We start from the raw sequence: 27,987 nt of genomic DNA on the forward strand, positions 1-27,987 counted from the left end.
TTGTAAACTACCCATCTTGCTCTTTCAGTTCAAACTGAGTCACAGAGAATAATAATAATACTAATCAAGGGATACTGACTCCGGCTTCCCTGAAATCAATCCATTATTGATAAAATACTTCCTAAAGAAAAAAAATAGATCAGCTCCAGGTGTTTAGGTGAATTCAGAGTGATCATTTAAACAGCCTTATGACAGCTAAACTGAAAAATCTCATTTGAGCATAGAGGCCTGATTCTAAAACCGTGCTGAGAAGTGCTGCTACTAGCTTTAAATGGTAGGGTGGCTACTCAGCATTTCTACAAATCAAGCCTTAGAGCACTGTCAGTGCCCGTGGTGCAGAAGAATTGTATTACTTGAAAGAGACAGAACTGGATGCAGAGCAGTGCAGCACCTCTGAGCAAACAGAAAAAAAATGTGATTATGGGCAACATTAACCGTTAAAATAAGTCTCATATTTGGTAAGTTTGGGGAACTGGTGCAGGTTCTGGCATTAATCACAGCAACAACAGTGGCTTAATTGCTTTTTCTTTTTTTTTTTGTTTTTCTCCTGGCCCAAATGCAGAGATTAAAGTGTTCTGGGCAAAGTTTTGTCATACTTCATTCTTTTCTTAAACAATTCCACAATATAACCCAGATTGAAGAAGAAAGAAGACAAGCATGAAGTACAAGATCTCCTCTTTCTTCAGAGCTCCATACAAATACATGGACAGATTAACAGATTTATAAACAACTCCTTTGTTTAGGCTAGATTTAGACAAAGTCCCTTCTCCACCATAATACAATCAAAAGACCTCTGAAACTTCCACAAAAGCTCGTAGACATGATGGTTGTAGCTCACACTGCCTAAGACAGAGCAGCTCTGATCTGAAGGTCATAAACTATCTGCATTCCATTTCACACATCAAGACATTTCTGCATTAGCACTACAGTAGGTCTTCACTTTTTCAGAATAAATATGTACTTGGACACCATCAACTGCAACAAAATAAATATATGTAATTTATGCAAAAGATACTTACCCATATCCGAGAATGATCTGTCAATTAGCAACATGAGTGCTTCTAGCTGTCTGTTTTTTGTAGGTGTAGAATTACATTAAGTTGACCTAGGACTGTGCAATCCCACCAAGTGCTTGTCTAAGGCAACTAAATTTTAGTCTACTTAAGGATCATTCATTCTTCCTTGGACAGTCAGTCTATACAAGGGGTGCAGTGGAATTGCCAGGTGAGAAGTCATGGCTAATCAGGGAGCTCAGGGAGCAAGCAGTGCATGTAAGTGACTGGAAAGGGTGGAGCTGGGATCCACTCCTCCTCACCCTCATTCAAGGGTTAGCAGTTGAATAAAGATTGCATTCCTCTTGAGCTGTTTCTGGTGGCAGAAGTGGAAAGCCAGTTTTCTTTCTTTATTACCTGTTATTGCTCTGCAGTGCCTGTATCCCACTTGAAGGAGCTTCCATCAGCTTCTTTTGCCATATGGGGTGTTTATTATACAGAGTCACACTTGACTAAGGTATTGTTTGGGATCTCTGAAGAACTCCAAGTAATGTGATCCACAAGCTGACTGAACTTCTCTGAAATGCACAGTCTAATGCTGTGTGGAACTCAGATACATAATTATTCACTCCAGCAAGATACTAGTAACCCTTCTGAGAAGAAAATTACTAAACCTCCTACTGACATTGAACTAAATGCTCGTATCATCAAGGGTTAAGCACAATCATGGATTAAACCTTCATGTGTTAGCTCAAGGGATCCACGCAAAGCTTAATAGGATGTCATCAACCACTGGCTTCACTGAGGACTGCTGTAAGTAAGAATGGTTCCAAAGTCTGCAGATAGTCTATCTGCTGTGCATGAGACTGACAAAATGAGTGTGACTCACAAAATGAGTCAAACTCCTAAGAAGTACACTTACACATTTGTTTCCTCATGACGTACCTCTGAAACAGTAACTGATGTGTTCATAATCAGTAGATCTTTCTCAGTGCAATTCTCAACTCAGAAATGGCTCATACAACTGCTATAATCTCACAGAATAACCATGTTGTAGTGAGAGACTGTAAGGCTGACAGCAATCAGAATCCCAAATATACATTTATTTATAACCTGTACTGATGATTCTTGATCAATCTAACAGGCTGCTACTGGAAAAACTCTCTCTGTGCCAATCTTCAGACAGAATTCCAGGAGAAACAATCAAACATTTGATAAGTGGTGATAAAGCGCAAGTTAAGAAATTGCAAAGGAAATTCACAATTCTGTTCTATCCAAGCATACTCAGTACATTGAGCAGGTGGCTGAGCAATGTAAACACACTTTTATCAGCATAGCTAAGACACTCAGTGTTATCCCTGCCTTCAGTACACCCTCTAAAAGTTGTTTTATTCTCTTCAGGGCCCTGCTGTGAAAACATGGCAGGTGTGCTGGGTTTGTTGGGCAGGGCTTAAGTCATCTCAGAAAGTGACAAGAGACTGAGAACGAGCAGGGAAGCAATAGCAAAAAGCTGCAATATGTGACACAACACACATAGAAACAGTGACAACAGCTTTTGGGATGAGTATTTTGTGGGTAATTCTGCAGAAATCATGGAGAGTCTTATTCTACAGAGCTCTCCCTGTTCAAGAGATTCCACAGAAAGCAGGTCTGATCTCAGTTCTGTATTCAGCATTAAAGATGGATTAAGGATTAATTTATCATAACAACTTCACTATAAAAAAACAACCACAATCGCAGTTGTATTCACAGTACTGTACTGCTGAATGTAACACATTTTAATACAGACCCGCAGAATTTGTAAGCGTATGCTGAACATTTTCAGCACTAATTTTACTTCCTGCTTATCTGTCTGATTTTTTCACAGTTGTCTTTACCCTGGGGAACAATCCTAACGCCAGGCAGTGCCAAGAAGCAGGTATCTGGAAGCAGCAGTATTTTCTAAACGATAGCTCTGCTTCTCCTCCCTTCTTTGCAGCATTTCCTCCTGAAAGCATGGGAATGCGCTTGCTTGCTCATCACTCCTGCTACCCTAAACAACCGAGATAGCTTTGTTCTTCTGCACCAGCAATTCTGCTCGTGTACACTGAAACTGAATTTCCTTTTTTAGACAGCAAGGACGACTTTCTTCCTCTTCTCCCTCCCTCTGCCTCCCCACCCCCCTCTTACAGCCTTTGCGTGCCCTCATCTTACCTTCAGCAGCAGCAGAAATCCTTGCTGCAGTTTTTTTCCCTCATTAGAAGCTCTATGGCAACAGCAGCTCTGAGGCAGCAGTTCTTTACGGTTCGCGCTTCTTTCTCTTTCCTTCTGCAGAAAGACATGCAGTTTGTTAGCCCAGTAAATTAGCAAAGACAATTCCAATGCAGTGAGAATTAAAAAACACAGTTCTGATGTGATTTCAGAAAAAAATGTGCTCCTAAAGGTGGAAACTTCTATATCCAGAAGGTGAATATTAGCAACGCAAATGAATAATAGTAAAGAAAACTAGAGAACTCCTTTTGTGTAATGAATTAAAGCTACATAAAATCCCTGATACTCAGCTTTTTCATACAGAAACGTGAGAATGGAAAAACTCTGAGCTTAAGATGCACAAAATATCACATTCACAAAAATCCAGAAAGCTGTAAATGGTTTGTAATTGAGTCTTTACTCATTACTGACAAATAAACTAAATCAGTGCTTTGTTAAATTCCTGCTAAAACAAAAGGAATCGTGTTATACAAGAGCTCATAGCCTAGCAATACATGGCAACGTATATCAGGAAATGTTTAGAAATGGCCACACAAGCTACAGAAGACAAACGAGCAAAGAAAGAGAAAACTGTAATAATGGGTGGTTATTGAGTATCTGTAACATCTGCTCATTCACATATTTGAATTTTCCTATTTTTTCCACTTTTAAATTAATCAGCAGAATGAGCTACAAATAAAGGTTGAATATAGCAAAAAAGCAACTGTATCAGACTCAGAAGATTTACCAAAATCTATTGCAGTACCTAGCACAGGACAAAGTGACTTTCAACAGCAGAACATACATTTGCTTCATTTATTGAAAAAAAGCCAGTAAATTATCATCTAACTACTTCCCAGATCTGCATGAAATAAATCAATGTATTTCTGTAATTCAACACGAACTGTAATTTCTGTTTCCTGCTGTGTAAAGAACAAAGGTTTCTAGTCACTGCTGACAGCAGTGTCATGAAGCCCCAGGTTAGCACATGCAGTGATGCAGCAGTTCCAAGCCAAAATAATGTGATTACCTGTGTGCTGGCTGTGCTTGCATCACTGCATCCTGGGAGAACCTGGGCAGCTGTTCTGGGGCACCACCTGAAAATAAAAGAACAGGTTTTTCACTGTCTTGTACCTTTCACGTTCATTTCTGCCAGTAGCATTCACTCAACATACAAAACAAAATAGAATAGCATTCTGAGGTGGGCTACAGCACCAACCATGGGAGCTGAGGGCTGGCATACAGGTGCTCCACGACCCTAAAAAGAAACCACAAACAAAAGACGAGAAGGATTACAAGTGAGCTCCTCAGCAGCTTTAGGCACACATTTCAGACCCAGTCCTGACAACAGCATCTGGAATGCTGTGAGAGAGGAAAGCCTCCTAATATTTACATTTTTTTCATACAAAACAAAAATCTCACGAGGATTAATAAAACAAAAGTGACTGAACACACCTCAGTGTTTACCTCCACTATTTTTTCTCTAAAACCTTTTACCCAGGTGAAACCTCAGCTCTCCTCCCAGAATGACCAGAAGCAGACGGAAGCAGAGCACAGAAAGCAATCAGTCCCTAAACAGTAAGGGACACTTCTAAAATAGGAGATTATAATTTTCCAGGCAGATGAAAATGAGGGCACGAGGCTGAAAGTACTTATCTGTATTCTCCTATTAAGCCAGCACTGCTGACAGAACCAGAGCTCGGGGAATCTGAGCTGTGCTTACCTCCAGACAGAAACAGATGCCAATTTCTTACAAAAATTAAAGCTCTGTGGAAAACTTTCAGTTTCTAGAAGCCAAGGTTTACCTCGAGGCAATACCTCTACCGACACAGCTCATTTTATTAACCACCATCTTTACTGCTAACATTTACATGTTGGAACAAGCTCCTTAAACGCAAAATACTCCGTTTTGCAGGTTAAGACGCTCCGCTGGAGGAGATGGAGACTTCAGCACACACACAGGGCTGGATCTCTTGAGGCTTTTTGTTTTACTACAAACTGTGATGCTGTGGATATAGCCCTGTACAATCCAAGAGCTGCTGAGGCACTGCGGGGCTCCTGTCTTGGCGCAGCTCACGGGCTTTGGGTCCCCCTTGAAAGGACAGAAACACTACTCTGTTTCTTGGAGGTTTGTTTAATCAATGAGGAAAGGTACTTAAAATTCAATACAGCTGTAGCTCAGCCACTATGGCTCTTTCAAAACTGAAGTGAAATCAGCTCAGTGATTAAAAATCTCAGCATCTTCAGGGGATTCCAAACTGAACAACCACAAGAACAAATAACTTACTTGGATGGTTTGCCAATATCAAAGGGAAAAGTGCTTTCTTTATACAATTAAATTTACCTTTTTCTCAACAATGGAAAAAACATTATTTGAAGGCTTTCTCAGGGAAACACATGACATGCTATTCCAGGGCGCAAGCCTTCTAACTAACTTAAAAAACAAATGTAACCCAGGACTGCCCGGATGTTATCAGCAGCTGCCACCTGCTTAATCGCCCTTTCTTTGCTTTTGCAACAGAAAGAACAAACTCTATCCTGAAAGCATGCAGGCGACTCCTATCAAATGCTTTCTAAGCCTCTTCCCATTACATATCTCCACATTTTTCAAACACCAGCCCACGTATAACCTCTGAGGAAAGTACTGTTTCCCCACTTTACAAAGGAAAAATACTGAAGTGCAAACTCCTTACTCCAACAAAAGTCAATGGAAAGCTTCTCATTTGTATCACCTATTCGATTTAACTGCTAGAATGACAGGGCTGGGGTCACACCGAAAGTCTTTCAGATACCAGAGAACAGAGCTCAGCTGCAGGCGTGTCCAGGGCGCGGTTCCAAACCTCTACAACTGTCAGAAATAACGCAATCATTCAGCAAGGAGAGCAGTCAAGACCTGAAAGTATGACCATGGAGCTCCACAGCACACAGAGGAATTAATCATTAAAAACAAATGACAGAAGTAAAAATATTCTTCTGCTTCGAGTATTTGCCTTGAGAATATCCGTTATATTACGGGCAATGAGAGGACTCAGGCTAAGAGACACAACCGTACAGAGGTGAAGCAGGAGCGCTGCTTGCAGACTTGCTCTCGAAGCAATGAGGGAACACAGCCACAAACCTCGGTGCCTACATTGCAGACAAGTGAGTCAGCTGCTCAGCAAAAGGCCCAATCCACCCTACGGCCTCGGCACGAAGTCTGAACATCCAGAACACACTGAGCACAGGGGAGAAAGAAATGAAATAAAGCGGCCCAAATCCCATTGGCTTTGCACAGCATTCGCCTCCTAATTCATTTAAGCATTTTGGGCAATGTTCCTTATTGGCCTAAAGCACAACGACTCAGTGAGACAGATTCTCAACTAAGAGAAAAAATGCCACATCTGGAAGTGCTTCCACTTCACTCGACGTGGCCATCATGGAGACTTCATAACTAAAGTCTGATTGCAGCTACAGGGAACACAAATATGTCTGGAAAAAAAAATCAAAAAAAAAAAAACAACCAAAGTTGTGAAATAACTTCTGAAAAGGATGACAAATCAAACCTAGCAGCCTGATGTACTAAAATCATCGTTCTGTGGATGTCAACTTATACCAAAATATTAGAGAATACAAAACAAGCCTCAGTGCACTAACAATACTGCACCTTATAAACTACTCTTCTTTACTTTGTTTAGATTGCAGTTTCAGTGGAGTGACAAAATAAGTCAGCATTAACAAAAACCTGGGACTAGTTAAATAACAAGCACGGGCCTCCTGCAACTCAGACCTTTTCTCTCCCCTGGAGACCTTCCAGAATCTTTGCTATCCACTCCTACATCCAAGGAAGCATGTTTTTGTTTAGGCAGGATCCTTTGGGAACGACGAATTGAAAAACATTACCTCTTGCTAACAACACCCTAATAAGTCATTTTGATCCTCAGCATGACCTACCTTGAATAAACTGCGTACGATGTTTCTCTGCCCTGCTAGCTGTGGGAATTATTTAATGCACGATATCAGGTGCAGCACAAGGCTGGAAGTGCTCGTGCACAAGTGCAGGAAGAGACTTCAGGGTCTTCCAGGATTTCCAAGAAGTACGTGACAGCTTCATGGTATGTTCGAGTCACGGTAGGAGATTTCTAAAAGGAGCTTTCTGAAATTTCCAAGGGATTGCTCAACTAGAGCTCAGCTTCAGGAGGCGTCAACTCCTACTGCTTTCTTTAGATATATCATTCTTCACTTTGACTGTATGAGTAATGACTGGAAACCCAGCTGCTAAACTAGCTGGTCCATCTGTTACCCAGTATTAATAAATGCGTCGTTCTGTTCATTCCCACCAAAGATCTCATGATTCACCAAGATTGTCTTTCGGGGAGACATCTACCCAAGTGCATAGCATGCAGTAAGTGCGGCTGTGGATCCTAATGACAGCAGCACAGATAAAGCTATTATTTAATATCTTTTTGGTATCGCTTCAGCCCAATGATAACACAAACACGGGCCTTGAGCAGACTTTCAGTGGAGACGGCTGCACGAAGCTTAGAAAGCTTCAAAGCCGGAGGATGCAGCAAATCCCAGCATCAATCCCAGGTGTCAGTGGCGAAGTCTGACCTTTCGATGCTGTACCTGCCATCTGAGAGGGCAGCTTACAATTTTTTTAAATGGGCCTTCAAAGACTGAAAAACAATGGCCGACGTTCCTAAACATCCTAAAAAGACAACTTTTCTACACATTCTTGCAAATAACTAAAGCGGAATACAAAACTTTAGAGGTGCACGGCCATGGTTCAGGAGGGCGTTGAGGCACTGCTGTGTGAAGGGCAGCCCCAGGCAGCAGTGCAGCCCTCCCAGCCCACAGGGGCAGGCATGGGAACAGTAGGGCAGGTCAGCAGAGCCCATGGATGTATGATTCAGCCCGGATATTGGCATGTACTGTTACTTCTGGAGGTGTTTCCCCAGCAGATGCTACCATAGCATGGGTACGTTCGGCCTCTCCTCGCAGATATTCTAGACAATTCTGCACAATTCTCAGCATTCCTGACAAGTAAAGGGTCGTGTTTTCCAAGCACTGCACTTGTTCCTATAGAATCACTATGGAAACAAATTTCAGAGGTGACTCACGTACGCCAATTAAAGAGGGCACCGACGATAGCTTATAACTTGCATTATTTGCCTACAGAAGAAATACCTATGAACACATTACTGTAGAACCCAAGCGGTGCATTAAAACCACCAACACGTGAAAGCAAGGGGCAGGATCCCTGGCGGCTCGGCGGAACCACCTCAGGGCGCCGTTTTCCCCCACATAAAGCAGGCCGGGCGGCACCCGCTACCGCTCTTTCCTTTCCTTCCCTTTCCTTTCCTCTCTGCCTGCCCCTCCCGCCCTCGGCGTGAGCTGACACGGGGAAGCCGTCCTGCACAGCGCCGGCACTTGTGTGTGTGAGGAGCGGGAGGCGAGCCCCGCGATACCCGAGGGAGCCGCTCTGCGCTGCCATCCTCGGACTGCACAGAGAAAGCTTTAAAAACAACCGACGCGCTCTGCGTGCACGACGCAGCCATGCCCGGCACCGACCCTCAACGCGGCGCACCGCGCTCCCCTCCCCCGCGCTGCAGCAGGGCCGGGGTGGGAAACCCCGTGCGGAGCGGGAGGGGGGGCGAGAGGAAGGAGCGTGGTGCTGTCACGCCGCCACTGCTGCAATATCCTTCCGCGCTCCGAGGGGAGGAAAAAGTAGTCCGAGGCTCCGCCGCCTCTGCGGCCCCCGGGGGCCGAGAAACACCCGCTGAGAGCGTCTCACGGAGCGGGCGGGAGGGGATCGCTGGCAGAGGGGCCTCAATCCGCGGGAATTCGCGTTTTTTCCACGCGGTGTGAGAAGTATATCAATGCGCAGAGTGGAGCGAAACGAGTCCGGCAGCGGGCGGGTATATAAGGCGGCCGCGGCGGAAGCTTTGCCTTTTCAGTTGAGGACAGCGCTGGTTATCGGAACATGTCAGGCGGCTCCGCGGATTATAGCAGGTACGGCGCGGCGCGGAGGCCCCGGGCCCCTTCTCCGTGCGGAGCGCGGCGGTGCGGGCGGGATGCGGCAGAACGCGGCCCCGGCCCCTCCCGCTTCTAGACGTTTCCACCCCGCGTCCCCACAGCGTTCGGCCCTTCAGCCCCTTCCCTTGGGGATCTCGTTCTTACTGCCGATCTTTACAACTCCCATCTCTGAAAAAGGACTGTTTTTAGATCTGATCCAACCCTGGGCGATAAAACAGAGTAGCGTTTTTATTGCGGGTTTTTATTTCTCCTCTTATTTTTCTCCACCGATTTCCCCCTTTCCCTACGATCGGCCCGGCTCCGAGGGCCGGGCGGAAGACGCGGCCATGTTCGGGGCACTCTGCCGGCGCCTTTCTCGCTCGCCGCCCGCGGTGCCCGATTTGCGCAATCCCAGGGGTGGAGCTCTCGCGAGACTTGCTGACGCGGACGGGTGGGGGAAACGCGGTGCGGCCGGCGGCTCCCGCTCCCCCCGCCCCCCCCCCTTCCTCCCCCTCCCGCGCTGACGCCCGGCGCTGCGGCGGATCTCGCACTGCGCAGCGGCCGCCATTTCTCCGCCGCCTCCAGCAGGTGCCCGAGGGAGGGAGGGGGAGGGGGAGGCCGGGGGCTGCGGGGCGTTCGTCCGACGGACAGAGGGTTTGGGCACAGCGTCGGGGCGACCGGCTGGCACAGAACCAGAGCACCTGCTGGGCCGATCTGTCACGGGCCCGTCGCTAACGCGGCTGTTGTTCTCCCGCAGAGACCATGGCGGCCCCGAGGGAATGGAGCCCGATGGTGTCATTGAGGTGAGCGCAGCTCCTGAACTGCCCCGGTGGGGGGAGCTGGGCCGCAGATGGAGTAACTCGGCCAAAACTTGTTTGTTTTTCTTCATTGCAGAGCAATTGGAATGAGATTGTCGACAATTTTGATGATATGAATTTAAAGGAATCCCTTCTAAGGGGCATTTATGCTTATGGTTTTGAAAAGCCTTCAGCTATTCAGCAGAGAGCTATTATTCCATGCATCAAAGGTAGGCAAGCGATTCCTTTACCATCTATAGTAACACATCGATTAAGAAAACGTAAAAGAGTGAATATAACGCTCATTTTATCTCTGCATTTATACATGTTTTTAATCTCTATGGAACAAGTGATGTGATGGTACACCATCTTTCGGGGCTGACCTGAAATGGAGAGAACTTGTAATGCTGATCACTTATTTCAAAGGGAATGAAATGAAACTAAACGTGAATGACCAGTGTGGGAACAGTAAATGTGTATCCTACTTTTTTTAGGGTATGATGTGATTGCTCAAGCTCAGTCAGGTACTGGCAAGACAGCCACATTTGCTATTTCCATCCTGCAGCAGTTGGAGATTGATCTCAAGGAGACCCAAGCACTAGTATTGGCCCCTACCAGAGAACTGGCTCAACAGGTATTGATAGTGTAGTTTAAAAAAAAAAAAAAACCAACTGTGTGTTGCATAGGTTTCAAGTTTCACAACTGTGAGACAATAAACAGACTTAAGGGGCTGTAACTCATATCCATTCAGAACCCTTTTTGTGTTGAGTAATGGGGGAAATGATGGCTTTTGTCCCATGAGTTCTCTGCCTGCTTGAAGAGTTGTGCTGCATGTGGAGGGTGTGCTGGGGCAGGGCTGCAGGAAGCAGCTGCTCTGCTATACACAGTTCTAAGGGAGCATCTTCAGCCAAAAAAAAAAAAAGTGTTATTCAAGTATGGTGTTCTGAGTGGAAGCAAAATGGGCTTTTCTGAAACTATTGAAACTTGTGTGCAGTTGTGCAACATGAAAACTGCAGTGCACATGTGGTCACTTCATTGCTTTTGTAGTACTGTGATGTTTTCTTAATGTTACATTGCATGTCCACATCACCCTCAGGGCTTGATGTTCTGTTTTAGTAAGTGGGAATACTTGAACAGAGCTTAAAGGATATGTAATTTTTATCATTAATGTAACCTAGTAATGCTGGCTTTTTAAGGTTAAGATGAGCAGAGCTCAAAATGGAGTAGAAAATCGATTGTGTACAACTTGCTCTGCTTTTAAAACTAGTATATAGCAAGATGCCAGTGCTGTGGTAAAGATTCTTCTTGAAGGTAAAACTGAATGTATGAGATGAGACAGAGAAGAACTCTTGAGAAAAAGATCAATGGATGAAGAGCCTCTGACTGAAGGTTCAGTCTTGTGTTTTTTAGTCTGAAGGCACTGCTGAGATGAGGCTTCTTTTAAAGCCTGGCATAGATGGCAGGGCACTTTCCTAAGAGCTTTCTGCAAGTGCTTTATGTGTGAATGTTAACAGCTATTTTTTGAGGCCTTGCTTTTCTACTTAACAGGTAGTTGGGAATTGCCTTTAGGTAGTTAAAACTAGTGAGGGTGAAAATTGACTTCACAACTGTCCCTCTGGCTTGAAGTTTCTAATGAACACCTAAATAAGGAGCAGTAGGGCAAAGTGAGAGGCAGATCTTCACTATAGTCTGTAAAGCCACATAATCCTTCTCAGTCCATAACAGCAATGATGTAGCACTGAATGTGCCAGTAGCTGCTACTCACAGAAGGGTTTTATTTTCAGATACAAAAGGTAATTCTGGCCCTTGGAGATTACATGGGAGCAACATGCCATGCTTGCATTGGTGGCACAAACGTTCGCAATGAAATGCAGAAACTTCAGGCTGAAGCTCCACACATTGTGGTTGGAACTCCAGGCCGTGTGTTTGATATGTTGAACAGACGCTACCTTTGTAAGTACAGGTTGGATTTGTCTCTCTGAGAACTCGGTAATGAAGTACTGTATTGTATGTTCCTGGAACTTCACGTGGTATTCTGTTTTTTTTTTTGGTAGCACCTAAATGGATCAAAATGTTTGTTCTGGATGAAGCTGATGAAATGTTGAGCCGAGGATTTAAGGATCAAATCTATGAGATCTTTCAAAAATTAAGCACTAACATTCAGGTAAGAGTCTTACACGGTCAAATTGATGGTTGCAGATTTGGTTACGGGTGTAGCTGATAACTGCTCAGTTGCTTTCCTGTCTGCCTTGACCTCACAGAAGGTCAGGTTTGTGCTGTGACATAAACGTGGCAGTGCAGTCACTGACTTTCGTTAATAGTTCCAGTTTTCCTGAACAGAGTGACAGCAGAAACTAATGTCATGGTGCGTGCTAACACGGAGCAATGCTTTCTAGGTTGTGCTGCTATCAGCTACAATGCCAATGGATGTGTTGGAAGTGACCAAAAAGTTCATGAGAGAGCCCATACGTATTCTAGTGAAGAAGGAAGAACTGACTCTGGAGGGTATCAAGCAATTCTACATTAATGTTGAAAGAGAGGTTGGTATTGGTTACACTTCTGTTGGAAGAGTTCAGGAATGTTACCTTCTTGTTAAAGCACTGTGCTAAAATTACGGAAACTGAGGCTGAGCTTTGGTTTCTGTAATAATGCTAGTAGAGTACACGCAAGAAGAAGAAAAACGATGCACTGTATCGAAAATGACTGGGGTGGACCTCTTTCTTAATGTCCGTTGTCCTGTGTCTGAAGATCTGGTGCAACAGTTGCTGCAGAAACTTTGTGTGTTGTTCTAGTTTTCCAGGTTACGTTAATTATAGCTGCACAGTAGGGTATGGTTTATTGATCATGGCTTTAGAGTTTTTATTTCCATTGTTTCTGCTGCGTGTTCAGGAGTGGAAGCTGGATACTCTCTGCGATTTGTATGAGACACTGACCATTACTCAGGCCGTTATCTTTCTGAATACAAGAAGAAAAGTGGACTGGCTTACAGAAAAAATGCATGCCAGGGACTTCACAGTCTCAGCTCTGGTAAGAGTTGTTCTTCTCACTCAACTTCTGAAATGCCAGGTACATACTGAAAAGCAATGCTAAGAAAAGCAGGATAAGTTATGATATAGCTGTGCAGTGCTGTATTATCGTTCCCCCTGCTTAAAGAAAAATGTTTCCTTCTATCCCTACCTGCTTAGTTCCCACAGCAGGTAGGGACGCTGGGTTTCACACATTCTCTTCTGAAGGTATTCTGGTCTGGAGTACTGGAATTCCCATAGTAATTCACATGTTCTTAACTGCAGCATGGTGACATGGACCAGAAGGAGCGGGATGTTATCATGAGAGAGTTTAGATCGGGATCAAGCCGTGTCTTGATCACTACTGACTTGCTGGTGAGTATTACCTCACAGTGAACGTGTTTTTGTTTCAATGTGGTGCCAAAAGCTTCATAATACAGTGAAGGTTCTTGTAGCCTGAACTACTGGAGCTTCTTGGAAGAGAAAAGACTATGCTCCACTATGGACTACACAGTTGTAGTTCGTCACTAACAATGTAGTCAACAAAAGCAAGTGATAAATAATGTAATCTAAAGATTGTGACTTGCATTAAAGGTCCTGTATTGTTTGTATTGTTTTCCAGGCTCGTGGCATTGATGTGCAGCAAGTTTCTTTGGTTATAAATTATGACCTGCCAACCAATCGTGAAAATTACATTCACAGGTTAGTTTGCTCTCTCCTCTAGTTTGTGCATTACACTGAATGCCATGTTCTGTACAGAACTTGGCTCAGATCCTCACCTGCTCTTCCTGTTAGTCTTTTGTCACTGAATGTTACCCATCCATGCATACAATAACTGCAAACAAAGCAAAAAAAAAAAAAAAAAAAAAAAAAAAACTAGCAGGAAGTAAATGCATTGGCTTTTTTATGCTTGAAAAAAGCCCTGATTTGTACACAGTCCTGAGATGAGGGAGGAGCAGAGCTCTTAAGTCTTTTTAAAAAGCAGTGGGAAAACTTAGAAATATGCTGAGTTCAGCAGTGGCTGATCCATGTGTTGTTGAGGTGTGGGTGAACTGCCTTGTTGTGTTCCAGGTTGTAGCAGATGATGACAATGCCATTTTTGGCATAGCATCTTGCCAGCAAGGTTGTTAGCTGGATCCTAGGTCCTAGCTAATCCTCACTTGCTTTACTGCTGCTGCTCAGTCACTAGACATTAATGTTAGCAAGCTTAGTGGTTTAAATCTGCCTTCACTCCTGGAGGACTAATTGTGTTCATGTTTTGTGTGCCTTGTTTGCTCTTGATGGCTCCTTCTGCAGTGGTATTCTTTCCTCTGTGGTGTGTGTCTTCTGGTAGCAATTTGAGTTTTGTTTCCCTAGGTTTAGTTTAACTGCTTCAGTGACTGTCCCTAAATTAAGTAAACTGTGCTTTATTACTTGATGTAAAAAAATACAGGAGTCGATAGCAGCAGTTGATGACACAAGATGGTGCTCAGAAACGGCGTTGACGTAATTTAGGACGTGGATTCGTAAGCGGCACAGTTTGAATAAAGAGCGAGTCGGTATTTATATTTCTTTTGTCATGATTATTCACTAAGTTCTGTGAGCCATTGCTGTGTGTAGCCCTTGTTGACAAGGTGCTGTATTGGGCAGTCCACAGGAAGGTAGAACTGATGGTGGGTGTAACTAAATTGTGACGTAGACTCCTAGAACAGTGAGCTTACATTTTTTTTGTCTTTACAACAACCCTAAGTTTTCCCACTGGAACCATCAACGTCAAATTAAAATTCCATGTTATTGGATGAACTTAAGTTCTGATTTTTGGAAGATAAGCTATTTCTGTACACCATGTGCTTGAGATTGGATGCATGTGGTATGGGCTTCTAGTTCCTCGGAGGGGAGGAGGGAGAAGGAAGTCAGCACATTGTACTGCAGTACCAACCATTATGTGAAGATCTTACTTTGCAGCCAAAAGTGTAACCTTCTCTGCTCTGCTACTCTCCATAGGATGGACACTTGAATACTGTTGGCACTAACTGCTAGTTTTTCTTAACCAGAGGTGACGGTCAGCAGCTAGTCCAGTAAACACAGCATAAACTGGCCACTGGCAGATAAAAACAGGAGTTAATGAATGGATCTCTTCATTTTTAAAGTATTTTAAGTGAATGGAGTAGTTAACTTGTGCATAAATGTGTTCTCTGTTCTGTGCAGAATTGGCCGAGGAGGTCGTTTTGGCAGGAAGGGTGTGGCTATAAACTTTGTCACTGAAGAGGACAAGAGGATTCTGCGTGATATTGAGACATTCTACAATACTACAGTGGAGGAGATGCCAATGAATGTGGCTGATCTCATTTAATCCCTGGAGAGGAGATGGTTTGAATGCAGTGCTCGCTGTTGCTGAATAGGCGATTCACTTGCATTGTGCTTCTTTCTTTGGGGATATATTGAATCTTGTCTCAATGCTCATAACGGATCAGAAAAACAGATTTTTGATAAGCGAAGCGACTTTTTGTCGTGAGCTCTTGTGGGGGAAGCCACTGGCTTTATCCACTTTAGGGTTAGACTGTTGGGGTTGGGTGGAAAGTCATGGGGTCTGTAAATTTTTTCTTTATTAGAAATTTATTTCCTAGTTCCATAGAAGTGGTTGTATTAGATGTTCTTTATCATTTAATAATTTACTTATGGACTAAAAGATATAAGTGCTGTATAAAATCAGCCAATTATGTTAAACTAGCCTACCTTCCTTTATTGTATGTACTTACCCTTCAGACTGAATTGGAAAGGCCTTTCAAAATCTCAAAACTTTTATAAGAGCATTAAAATGCATTTTTGTTTGATATGTATTTATTCAATAAAGTATTTAATTAGTGGTAAGTGTGATCTGGACCCTGTTGCTAAGCCCCAGCAAGCAAGCAATCATACTATTGTCTTAGTTAGGGTTAAACCCAGTAAAATTTGCCATATTGCACATGTCTTAATGAAGTTTGAATGTTCAATAAAATACTTCTATATTCACTTAGTGTCTTTTTTCAGTTGGTTGGGCCTTATTAAGGGGGAGGGGAGCAGCTGTCATGCCTTCCTGTGGCACCTCAGCCTTTATTTCTCATACTGCATGCAGTTGAGTACAGGACCAATTTGTATGCAGGAGCTGCTGTTTACCTGTTACATTGTGAAAGAAATGGATTTAAGGCTAGAGCAAATGCAACAGCCTTTGAAATTCACTTGTAACTAAAGTGAGACCTGGCTGTTCATCATCTTCTGCAGTGCACTTTTTTCACTACCCCACCAAAGCCACAATCCATTTACTGTAAAGTGTTTCCTGCTGCATTTAATGTCACAGGCTTTGGTAAAAGATGCTCCTTTGGCTTCCAGTGGCTGACATGTGATTCCTTCTTCGTCCTCTTTTCAAAGGTCCCAGGCTCAAGTAAGCAAATAGGTCACTCTCATGCTTCTTTTAATTAAACCATGACTATTTACTGAGCAGTTCCTTTATTGTAAAAACAATACAAAAGTAGGCAGATCCCACAACCACCAAGGTAACTGCTGCTGGAGGAGTTAGGTGTTTTGCGTTAGCTGCTGCATCACAAGGGCACACAGACTTATCAACTGCAAGTATTCATCAGCACCATCTGCCAAACATTTGTCCACTTCCTGCAAACAGAAACGAGAGGTTAAAACCCTTTACAAACCGTTATGTTCAGACAGCTGTTTACAAGCTATTACAAAGGAGAGCAACCTGGCTAAGTTGGCAACTGGTTAATTGTGAGCACTGGACAAATTGGAGCCAAACATCATGTCCCCCTCAGACCACACCAGGAAAGACAAGTTTTTGCAAGGAAGCCAAGACTTCACAGGGAGAAAGGGAGATGCACCACTCACACTGCAAATGACAGAGTAGTTAATCTCTTCTACCTGGATTACACCAAGAAATACTGGAAACTAAATCGGAGCTAATTACTTGAGGTAAAAAAAAAAGAGAAGTTAACCACTAATAACTTCTTTCCCCTAAAAACTATAAACTTACTGCAAGCTTCTCAACGATGATTGATTTCTGCTTGTCGCTGAAGTCTTCGCTCTCAACAACAAGATCATGAAGCTGGCTTATGAGCTGAGCAACAGCATACCCCTCACTTATAAGATTCTGTGTAAGGGTAGAAGAAAATGGAAATAATTAAGCAGTAGAACACAGGAAAATGGAAGATCAATTTGAAAAACCGTCTGAACCAGAAGACTGTACTGGAACCTATTGTGGAACTTCATGTTGTACAGGACAAGCGAGTTTACATGCAGCCCAGCATTCTGCCTCACAGTGACCCAAAGTGAGCACCAAAGAGCACAGCAGGCATAGTGCAGTGTTTGCCTAAGTGTTGTCCCAGCTCCAGACAACTCACATCTCCAGGATTTTGTTAGCTGGAGCCACTCTGAGCAACCTCTGATGAACCTGTCCAAACTCACTCTAAAATTAGGAAAGCTCAGCACCACGTGACAGTTTCACAGCCTTCACATTTTGAAGTGCAGCCAATTTTGATTTATTTTCTTCATCTGATAGTGAGTAACCTCAGACATACACAGAACTGTAAGGCCAGAAGTTTTTAAATTAAAAACTATGGCTACTGAAGATGCCATTTTTTTTTCCTTTTTTGTTAAACCAGTAGTGCCATGTGGCAGTAAATATCGAGAAGAGTATCCATTAAGCCATTTAAGCAGACAGAAGTTTAGGAAAATAGAAAAGTAAGTGCAATCTGGTACAAAACAGAGTACCATGCTTTATAAAAGCATGCAGTCAAATTCTGTCAATTGTTCACCAAGTGCTAATATTGAAGCAAAACCCCATTGTAGCAGGGAATGGTACAGGACGCTCAGCTATCAGGGATTCCTCCTAGATTCAAGATCCAGTTCAACACCATCTAAACTTAAACTCATGATATTAGGAACTTCACATTCTTCACAGCTCTTGTTTGTATTAGAGAAAATAAATCCACCTCCATAAACCAGCAGCTTGTGCCTTCTCCAGCAAGATCTATTTTAAGTCACTGCAGTTGGTAAGACAAACTTACTGTACTGTAAGATTCATGAATTATTTTAAGACTGAAGGCTTATTACAGCTGTATTCAGATACTTCTCATCTAACACAGCTTCTGTGTTGCTATGTAGGTGACTAGTTCAGAGACCAGTCCTGTCCACTGAAGATGCAATTCTAAAGCTCTGAACTAAGCATCTCACTATGAATTCCTACTGTGCCTAATCTTGTCTAACAGCTCTACATGCCATCAGTTTAGTTCAGGAGAAAGACAGTTAACACTGGTAGGGAATCTTGTTTTGCAGCTTTCACAACTTCCTCAGAAGGGAGAGCTCAGCATACTATCAGGTGAAAGACGTGCTTCTGGAAATGTACCTCCTGACTGATGTGATGCCACATGGTTCTCAGCAGCAGTGCCATAACAATGGATTCACAGGGCAGTGACCTAAAAAAATATTTAGGCTAGAGCACTAAGGGACTCTACCTTTGCCACTGTTTCCAGTTTCTCAAATGAACCACTCCAACAGGCAGACAGCAGTCCATCTATCGTTTCTCTTGGGATGACCTGCAACAGGAAGTTACATTTCTTACTTTCAACTGGGTGCACTCAGAATTCAGCCAAGACTGAAGCTGACGTTTACAGCAGCAAATATGAACTGTTCATAAAGGAGACCATTCCATTCTTCTACTCACCAAACCACTCCCAAGTTTCTCAGACAAACTAGATAATTTTTTTTTTTTTTAAAAAAAACACCGAGAGCTCAGCTTTACTATTTGTTCTACACTGGGGATATTAAGGTAAGAACTATATAATGATAGTGAATTGTCAAAGCCATTTTTCAAATCAAAACACAATCATTTATTTGGGACACAAAATAGAAGACCTTGTTTAACAGGCAATGCTTTCTGTACCATACTGCGCCAAAGGAACACAGCAAATTAAGTGTTCTCTCCAGTGATGCAATAGGAACAATATTTCAAAAAAAAAAAAAAAAAAAAAGCCCATTGAACAAGATCAGCCAACAAATTGGAAGAGAAGAGTTGACAGATGCCATTACTTATCTCAGAGCAGGGAGCACTGATGACATTCTCCCCTCTACACATCATCATTCCTGTCAGCTGAATGTCTGCTTTCAAAGCTTCTTTATTTGTCTTCTGTCCTAAGATTACCCCACCTTGTGAAAGGCCTGCATGACCAAAAACTTGAAAGCCTTTATGGAGATGTAGAGTTGTGTTCCTTTTGCTTAACTAAGTACTATTCAATAAGTTGTCAAATGGAATTTTATGCTTCTCCTTCCCATTATTACGTCTTCTTTCTAAGAAGCCTAATAACTCTTAGAAGGCTAAAAAGGCTTCTTAGAAATGATGACTTACATTCACCTGTAAGTGAACTCCAGCTCTTTTCATACAACTAGATGCTGTGTGTGAACTGAACAGTTCACTGAAAATTTAAAAGAAAAGCCACAACTGTTCTATGAAATGCACACAGTAGCCATTGCCTGTTTCCATCCCAATCCTCTCAGCCTTCACAAACAGTCATTACAGTGACACCTTCAAAGGAATGGTGTCCATCATTAAAGCCAATTTACTTTTTCATTTTTCAAGTCCTAATCTTACATTTCTTGCTTTAGGAGTGTTTTGTTGCCATAGAATTTACATCAGCTTTTTAAAACTCATTTTCTCCCAGAATTCTGCTCTCCCTGTCAATATTATCTATATCACTCTGGATGAAATCACTGCTGTTTCAGTAAAAAGCCAATCTGCACAGATGCTCTGAGAGACACTCCTGCTCTGGACATCAAGTTGAAAGCAAGTTGCTACTGGAAGACATTCCTCCGTGGTATTTCTAAGCCATCCAGTGATAACCTACATACTCAGACATATATATATATATATGCACTAAAAAGACATTCTAGTCTACTGTCCTACAAAAGGCAGTATATTTTGTATTCACAGTGAGAATACTTCAACTCAAGTACAAATTAAGTATGTTTTACATTTTCTCTTCACATACAGAAGTTGGTATTAACTTGCATTGTAATAAGTGTGAAGAACTAGGAAGTCCTTTAAATCCTGAGGGACTCTGCATCAGAACCCTACTAACAAAGCTAATATACATAAAACCATTGTTTTAATGAAACTTTGACCAAAGGCAGAGATAGCAAGCATACTTTGTACACAACAATATCAGACTTACTACAAGAGAAGCTGTAAAACAAAGCTTACCCCAGCAATTTCAGTGACAGTCTTCTCTGTGATCTCCTTCCCACCCATCAAGCGAGTGGCACTTTGAAGGTAAGTAATTGCTTTTCTTAAGTCCCCCTCTGACACTTTAACAAGATAAGATACTGCCTGAAAGATCACGTGAGAAAATGGCAAGTTATATTTTCACTGTTAATTAAGATACAGTAGACTTCCTCAACAAATTGACTTTAGAACATCAGGCAATGCCTGAAGCAGATGGCCACAGACAGCCTCAATACACAAGTTACAGTGCAACCTACCACAGAATGGCCAGGACTGGAAGGGACCTCAAGGATCATGAATCTCCAACCCCCCCCGCCACACGCAGGGCCACCAACCTCCCCATTTAATATGAGACCAGGCCTATCTGCTAATATAAATGCTACTACAGATCTAATGCAGAGAGAAGATCTCACAACCAGGATTTTATGCCACAAATATGTCACCATCACCAAGCCTTTCCCAAGTTACTTGTCTCATAACTGAAATGAGACTCAGGACAGCAGTGCACAATAATGCTATGATCGACTGCTTTACCCACACTTGTATTTGTATTTTAACTGTGGCAACTTGTATTACTCACATAGCTTTTGTGCAGCAACATATTCAGAAGGGGCAAAGTGATACACAGTAGAGTGAATTACACCTAGCACTTCAGCACATACAAAGAGGTTGAGATAGAACTGAAGTATCAGATTTGAACAACACAAATGAACAAATTTAACCTAGCAGAACATTTATTTTGTCACTACTCGTGTTTGCCAGCCTTAAAATTTCATTGTGATTAACAAATCTTGAGTAGCTGCAAGTGTAATCCAGAAAGCGTAAGCACTGGGTACATCACAAATTATACAGTTGTAAGCAGTGCAAACACAAGCTGGCAATTTCAGAATTAAGTGTGGGTTTGAGTTAAGTTTACTCAGTATAGAGCAAAAAGCCCAACAGTTTTTCCCCTCAATCTACTCTGGTAGACATTTGTTTGATTTTATGACGACCTTGAAAATTCCATCCCCATCTGTCTGAGGAGAATAACATCCAGATTATTTTCTATGTGATATTTAGTACAATTGAGAAGTCTGGAAAGCTATGCTGGCTCAGGTCCTTGTGCTGCAATGCAGTTATGCTCTGGATTAAACAATAAAATTACTCAGTAATCACCTCACTAGTGATTTTCACATTTTCCTTCTCAGAAACATCCAATAGTCTCTGTTGCTGGATTTTGTCTGACAAAGGTTTGAAACGGAATTTGGAGCACCGAGATGTTAAAGGTTCGATTATTCTGAAAAAGAAAAACACTTGCCAGATGATTACATGGTCACATTCATGCGGATGAAGCTATGGAGGCGAACAACAGAAACAAATCATAGCACTATAAAATAATATAAGCTGAAACCTAAGCAAAGCAAAAAAAGTAGTACTAGAATACTAGTACTATATATATAAATACTAGAATAGGAAGAAGAGTAACAAGTTCAAATAAGCAACAAATTTCTTCCATACCTGCTGATGTAGTTACAAATAAGGCAAAAACGTGTTGTTTTAGATTCTTTTTCCATTGTGCGTCTTAAGGCTGCCTGGGCTGCTGAGGTCATAGAGTCTGCTTCATCCAGGATCACAATCTTAAAAGGAGGACAAACTTCACCACTGAAAGATAAGAAATCTGTTATCCAGGAGACACACAGCCAAGTTAAAATATCAGTAAGTCATATTTTATGTGAAGTTACATCAAGTCAAAGCTTAGCCAAAGTACCGCATGCATTGCGAGCTTGACTGCAGCGCTCATTTCAGAGCAGGGTGAGAATTATGAAACTCACCTGAATAAAAACAATCATGAAATTTGTCCTAAGCAAGAAAGTCCATCATACAGAGCCAGCTCAGGTTCAGCACTTACTCTGCTCGGCTTCCAGATGCTGTGAGCTGAGCAAAAGCCTTCACTTTTTCACGGATCACTTGTATCCCACGTTCATCAGAAGCATTTAACTCCAGGACTCTTTGTCGGAATAGTTCAGGCCTGTAACATTTTTATTGGAACATGTTAGCTGTTATTGCTTGTAACAGTATGTGACAAAGTATACCAAAAATCCTTCCAGCCCTTTTGAACCAGATATTGTTTCTGCTAGCATTACTTTATAACCCACTTTGGTAAAGCACAATAAAGATGAAATCCTTCTTGTCTTGTATGAATTTCAATTAGGTATTCTTAAAATTGACTCCCAGTCTGCCAAAAACAATGAAGCATAAAATTACAACAGTTACCCAGGAAAAAGCAATAGGAAGCTGAGTCGATAAGCACAGAGCACTGTACTGTGTGTCCTACTTAGATGCTGTGAGCAGTGTGGAAGAAACAGTTAAATCTCCAGATCTGCTCACTGGGGGTGGTCTGCACTGCAATACTACCAGAACATTTAGAAAATATAATACAGATGGAATTTAGCAGCACTACCATACAGCTGCACCTCTGATTTAAAATAAAAAAAAACTGAATACAGTGGATTTTGAGTTCTGGGAGTTCAGACAATCACATAATGTAGAGTTGTCTAGAACTTATCCTCTCAAACACTGAAGACAGAGGGGAAAGAGAAACCATAATCAGCATTAGGTTTGATCATACCAACAAGCATTCTTATGCATTTTTTGCTTATTGATCAGGCTGAAAATGCTACTCAAAACATGTTATAATTCTCTTAGTGAAAGTACACAGAGTTCACAAGAGCTATAACATGCTAAATGTTAGTCTGAGCCCCAGTATTACTTCCTGCCACAGCTCAGTGGCACACAGCAGAAATATACAGACATTTTGTGAAGGAAGATGTGTTTAGCTAACAGCTTTCTGAATAAATTCTCAAAATTGGAGTTCTTCTACGAAGTTCAGCACAGCACATGCAAACCACTTCTTTTCATACTCTTTTCTGCCAATGAACACATGGTTAGATGTACACAGGGCTACCATGGCTGTTAAACTCAAGTAAGTATTGCTGGTCCATGATGGTAACCATGAGTTAACAGGGTTAGCTGATGTTAGAGCTGAAGTAAACATGAAGCCATTCCTAAGTAAGAATATATGAGAAAGTTTCCAAAAGTGACATAAGAAGAGGCAACAACCAGAGACACACAATTAGAAGACATGTGATCGTTGCTTATACCAACGCAACACAATTCTAGCTTACCCAAAGAGTTCTCGGGCAGCTGCTAAAATAGTGGAGGTCTTTCCAGTTCCAGGCGGGCCATAGAACAGCAGATTGGGAAGCTGGAACAGTAAGGCATATTTAAAAACAAAAACAAAAAAAAACACAACAGAAACAAGCAAACAAACAAAACAGGAAAACCTGCTGAGAATCTGAAAGAAACTACCTACTTCTCCTATAAAACAATACAAAGACTCTCACTTTCAGGTCTTTGCATGCAGTGCTCTGAAGGAAGATAAACAGTTGCTCTTTTTAAGACTGCACAGAAAAGCTATTTGGTGGCAACATCACTCAGATGCTTGCAAAAACTGTCTGGAATGCATAGCATTGGCAAATATCCAAACAATCCAAAGATGTTTCAAAGGAAGAAACCTGTGTCATTTCTCAGAGATTAAGTTAACAGATCTTTCAAATATTTTCACTAATGACATCAGTATGAGAAATGGAAATGCACTAAAGAAGCACACTGACATGGGAAGATGAAAGAAGCACAGGGAAGACCACAATAATATTTGTAGGATAATATCAAGGAGCACAACGCAAAACTTAATTATCACTAAATGTCTGCTGGATGGCTGGAATTCACAAGCTGGAAATAAAATAAAAGCTGACCTCGTTTGTCTGTCACAGGAGTGTTCCTGTATTCCTCACCACTGTAACACAGAGCTCTTAGGATGCACACTTCCATACACATGAACAATTAGTAAAACTAACACAAGGCTACCAACACACTACCTGGGAAACCACACACAGTGATGAATTCTAACTGGAAAAATGTTATTAAAGGAATGGAGAATTTATTTTACGAGAAATTCCTTTATTTATTTCTAAGAGTTGCCCAGGAAAACAGGAGAGCAAGTATCCACTGACCCCCACAGATGTATCAGAGCAACATCAACAATGAGAGAACAAAGCCGGCAAAAACCAAATTTCTATAAGTTAGCCATGATTTAATTTTGGATGAAATCAAGCAGCACTGGAGATATAAATCTCTGCAAGTAGTCCTTCAAATAAATTATCAGGTTGTGTTTTAAAACAACTGCTTTTGACAGTAGATGTTCCAGTTCCACATTCTTAGAACAGCAATAATATAAACCTCTCTGTCTGACTTATTTTTGGCTCATGTTCTATTTCTAAAGATTCAACTGAAGTTAAAGAATTTTATGCTGAATATAGCAAGCAATGCAGACAGAATCAGAGCAGCAAAACCAAAGACGTCTAAAGAGCAGAGTGAAATGCAGGGATGTATGATCCACAGTCAGAAAATGAAACAGACAGACCTCTTATGCAACAAGCATTTCATTTTAAAAACTAAGGTAGGACAGAACAAACATAACTGTGTATGTGCTGGAAAAGTACGGATGGCAGAATTTCATTATTTTGTTGTAAAAAACACATGGGTTCCCTGCTCTTTCTGCCAATCATTTGTTGCTTGGTTCCCTGGCTAATGAAAAGTAAACAGTACTCAATACAAACACAAACTTTTTCAAGTTTAATTAAACCCCACAGCATTATTGTCTCCATATATAGTTTTAGAAATCTCCATGGAGAGAAAATGCTTCCTAAATTCACCACCAGCCATGTTAGTCAGCACACTGCACAAGCAGACATTTTGTGGAGTTGTGTTTTCAAGATGCACAATTTCATGGCTCTGTGTTAATTCACACTAATTCTCAAAACAAGTATTAGCAGCTTAAAAGCTTTAACAGGAATCAGTGTTTCTGAGTTTGTTAAATCCATGCTGCAACTGCTGCTTTGGGCTCAACCCCTTTTATGCTCATTTCTCACTGAGGTTATCACCAGTATTTACACTGCTTTGTCAACCAGCACAGCCTCATCCTTCATGCAACTCTGTGGCATTAATTTTAACAGATTGTAACCTGAGCTGGTTAACCACTGCTCCAGCCCTGCTGGGAAGGCAGGATACCTGCAGGCGCTGCCTGTTCGAGGGAATTACCACAAGGAGGAGAAGCCTCAAGTACCTGCCTACAAGCTTCACCGCAAGTGAGGATGTAAACCAAAATTACAGTCCTACTCTTAATTTTCTAGGTTCTCTATCAGTAAAATATAACTTAGTAATTGAAAATTAAAGAATACCATAACATATGTCAGTTTCTCTGAAAAAAGCAACAACAAACACAGTCCTGACAGGCAGAAATCAATGTCTCCAGCTCAAAACCACCTGGACTCTGATCTTTCCAGTTTATAACAAGAGAGATGCCTGCTATTTTAGACTGAGATATACTGTGTGGTTTTAGAAATCCTGCCCTACTTAGCAACTCCAAAACCAAGGCCCACAAATACTTAAAAGCAATTCAACAGAAGACCAACTTTCCATTTGCAACAGTAAGGTTTAAATAAAGCACATGACACAAGCTTAGCACATTGTCACAGCTGTTTCTTTGATTCCATCAGATCTCCAAATTCAGTAAGAACTCCTGAAAGAAGAGTCAGCCACTCAGAGTTTAAATTACACTTTTGCCTTTTTGACAGAATGAGTTTTTGTTAATTCTTGAAAGAACATCTAAATTTTGAAAGCATCAAATATTTGAACAACTCACAATTTTGTTCTCAAATGGCTTGCTGAGCTTGGGTAGCCATAGTAAAATACAAAGCCTGTAAGTACCATAAAAGGAATTATAATTTGCCTTTTTTCAACACAGGAGGCAAAAAGTCAGCACAAGTGCACGAGACTCATGATCTGAGATTCGTGGCTGATCCAGAAGCAAAGAGTTTTAAATAGCTGCTGCTCAAAATAGAACTTGACAATCCATCACCTAAGTGACACTGCAAGATTGATGTGTCCAGATAGAATAAATGACAGAACTCAGTTCTCTTCAGCCATTAACAGTGCCTTACTAATTTCTAGAACTATACAAATGCTAAAATGCAGCAGCATTGCTGTTGAGACCTCGGTTTCTAAGGATACAACGTTACACAGTAAGGTCATAACTGTGTTCTTAAAATAAACTGAATCTGGAGACATGGACTAAATAAGTTACATGAGTCTTTCCCAGTTCTGTCATTCCAGCTCCACGTAAACCCCCATACTCAAATATAAAATACTTCAGCTTTTGCATGCTCTGATTAAATGAATATTTTCACATATAAAAATCTCAAGCTAATCAAAACAAGAATAAATTGTTTCAATGTAAGAGTTCCAAACACCAAAGACTATGGATACACATTGCACATCAGAGTACATAATAAGTGAAAGGCTTCCTCCATAACTCCCTGAAAAGCCTGACATGGCTTTTTTTTATAGCTCTCAGTGAACAGATTTCCACATCACAGCTGCTCTTTTTGGAACATCCTTACCAACCAGTTCAGCTAGCATTGGCTGTCCACAGAGACATTTTTGGAGCTCAAGAATGCCCCTTCTAGATGAAATATGGAGCTAAATAAGTGTCAACATGTATGTAAGGAACGGGTTTTCCACACTTGGGGGGGAGGAGTGGAAAAAAAAAAAAACCTACAAGAAACATGTTTAGCTTTTTCATAGTAAATCACTCAAACTGATTAGCAATAATTGGCAATCTAAAGTTGTTCTATGAAAAGTTTCCCCTCCACTCTTTGTCATAAACGCCACAAGCATCAGCTGAATAACATCTAGAACACAAAAGCTTCTCCAGCACTGAAATTATTAACAGGATGTTTACTAGTTCAGATTTCCCAGAAAAATTCCAATGTGTCACAGAGCTGAGAGCTTCACAGTGCTCTGAGAGCTGGAAACAGCAGAGACACTGCACTGCTCACCACGTGCCATTGGAAGTCACTTCGTTAGCCTGGAGAAACGGCCATAGCCAAACTGGAAAAGGGAAGCTCTCCCCACCACTGCCTACACGTTCTGTGCTCAGGCAGATGTTACAGCAACACTCACATCAGCGCCTTCCAAAGACTTTTTCAGCACAGCAACAACTTCATCCTGGAAGGCAACTTCATCCACATTTTTGGGGCGACTAAAGAGAAAGACATCAAATGCGGTTTATTACCCAACAGCTTCAGCGGGAATGGGAATTGAGAAAGACAACATTTCCCCTCCAGCTGACATCGATACCAAAGAGCTACAGTAAATCCTGCAGCCGAGGCTAGAATCCCAACAGGGAAACTCAGCCAGACGCCTCCGGTCCGCCTCCCCGCGGTGACCCAACAGCTCAGCTTACGTTCAGCCCTCTGTGCTGAATATAAACACCACCCCGCGCTCATTTCTGGAACACAACTGTCTCCCAGCGGGGACACCTACAGCTGTGTCCCGCCCCACAGCACCAGCCCGACAGGCCCTTACTATTTCTCCACCCAGGGGATGGGTTTGAGCCTCTTGCCTTCCCCGCTGCTCCCCGCCGCGCTCCTCTCCTTGGCGGCTGGAGGCTTGGTGCTGATGGAGGACGGGCCTTTGAGGAAGGCCTGCATGGCTCCTCGCCGTCCCCTCAGTTCAGCGCGGCCGTTAAGCTCAGCGCATCACGACGCGCACGATCCCAACGCCGCGCGCGACCCACAGCAACTTCCCGCCAAGCTGCCGCCACTCAAGGCGAAGCGGAGCCACTT

General features: G+C 42.2%; 2 protein-coding genes, 1 long non-coding RNA gene and 3 other non-coding genes across 7 annotated transcripts; 4 read left to right on the forward strand and 2 right to left on the reverse strand.

Moving 5' to 3' along the window:
- Window positions 1-3,183: 3,183 nt before the first annotated feature.
- LOC104912679 (uncharacterized) lies at window positions 3,184-8,875 on the reverse strand. Its single transcript, XR_004160967.2, has 3 exons — window positions 7,152-8,875; window positions 4,252-4,318; window positions 3,184-3,299 (listed from the first exon to the last, which is right to left on the reverse strand). It is a non-coding gene; the product is annotated as an uncharacterized LOC104912679 (long non-coding RNA).
- A 217-nt stretch (window positions 8,876-9,092) lies between these two features.
- On the forward strand, window positions 9,093-16,008 carry EIF4A2 (eukaryotic translation initiation factor 4A2). 2 transcript variants are annotated; one of them, XR_004160966.2, is made up of 12 exons: window positions 9,093-9,212; window positions 9,973-10,018; window positions 10,110-10,242; window positions 10,507-10,646; window positions 11,797-11,965; window positions 12,067-12,176; window positions 12,409-12,552; window positions 12,902-13,039; window positions 13,303-13,392; window positions 13,640-13,719; window positions 14,450-14,555; window positions 15,205-15,402. XR_004160966.2 is itself a non-coding variant. In XM_010716843.4 (11 exons), exons 1-11 carry the CDS (start codon window positions 9,184-9,186, stop codon window positions 15,347-15,349), a joined length of 1,224 nt encoding a protein of 407 aa, XP_010715145.1. In that variant the 5' UTR covers window positions 9,098-9,183; the 3' UTR covers window positions 15,350-16,008. The 2 variants fall into 2 exon arrangements, 1 of the variants encoding a protein (XP_010715145.1); XM_010716843.4 differs by lacking the exon at window positions 14,450-14,555 and having other exon boundaries at window positions 9,098-9,212; window positions 15,205-16,008.
- Window positions 10,360-10,429, forward strand: LOC116217071 (small nucleolar RNA SNORD2). The gene has a single exon (XR_004160998.1). It is a non-coding gene; the product is annotated as a small nucleolar RNA SNORD2 (small nucleolar RNA).
- Window positions 12,596-12,776, forward strand: LOC116217069 (small nucleolar RNA SNORA81). The gene has a single exon (XR_004160996.1). It is a non-coding gene; the product is annotated as a small nucleolar RNA SNORA81 (small nucleolar RNA).
- LOC116217074 (small nucleolar RNA SNORA63) lies at window positions 13,106-13,233 on the forward strand. Its single transcript, XR_004161001.1, has one exon. It is a non-coding gene; the product is annotated as a small nucleolar RNA SNORA63 (small nucleolar RNA).
- A 457-nt stretch (window positions 16,009-16,465) lies between the features above and the next one.
- On the reverse strand, window positions 16,466-27,983 carry RFC4 (replication factor C subunit 4). The gene is made up of 10 exons (XM_031555177.2): window positions 27,728-27,983; window positions 27,323-27,401; window positions 23,425-23,504; window positions 22,149-22,268; window positions 21,758-21,901; window positions 21,416-21,536; window positions 20,240-20,365; window positions 18,498-18,578; window positions 17,018-17,134; window positions 16,466-16,644 (listed from the first exon to the last, which is right to left on the reverse strand). Exons 1-10 carry the CDS (start codon window positions 27,850-27,852, stop codon window positions 16,549-16,551), a joined length of 1,089 nt encoding a protein of 362 aa, XP_031411037.1. The 5' UTR covers window positions 27,853-27,983; the 3' UTR covers window positions 16,466-16,548.
- Window positions 27,984-27,987: the final 4 nt, after the last annotated feature.

This window comes from Meleagris gallopavo, chromosome 11 (assembly GCF_905368555.1).
Source record: "Meleagris gallopavo chromosome 11, MGAL_WU_HG_1.1, whole genome shotgun sequence".
In the NCBI taxonomy this organism is placed as follows: Eukaryota; Metazoa; Chordata; class Aves; order Galliformes; family Phasianidae; genus Meleagris; species Meleagris gallopavo.

Coding starts and splice junctions, on each gene's coding strand:
- EIF4A2 (XM_010716843.4), top strand. CDS start 9,184: ATGTCAGGCGGCTCCGCGGATTATAGCAG. Junction 10,243..10,506: donor TATTATTCCATGCATCAAAG/GTAGGCAAGCGA, acceptor TACTTTTTTTAG/GGTATGATGTGATTGCTCAA. Junction 11,966..12,066: donor GTTGAACAGACGCTACCTTT/GTAAGTACAGGT, acceptor TTTTTTTGGTAG/CACCTAAATGGATCAAAATG.
- RFC4 (XM_031555177.2), bottom strand. CDS start 27,852: ATGCAGGCCTTCCTCAAAGGCCCGTCCTCCATCAGCACCAAGCCTCCA. Junction 21,902..22,148: donor GCATCTGGAAGCCGAGCAGA/GTAAGTGCTGAA, acceptor CTTATCTTTCAG/TGGTGAAGTTTGTCCTCCTT. Junction 17,135..18,497: donor AACTGGAAACAGTGGCAAAG/GTAGAGTCCCTT, acceptor ACCCTTACACAG/AATCTTATAAGTGAGGGGTA.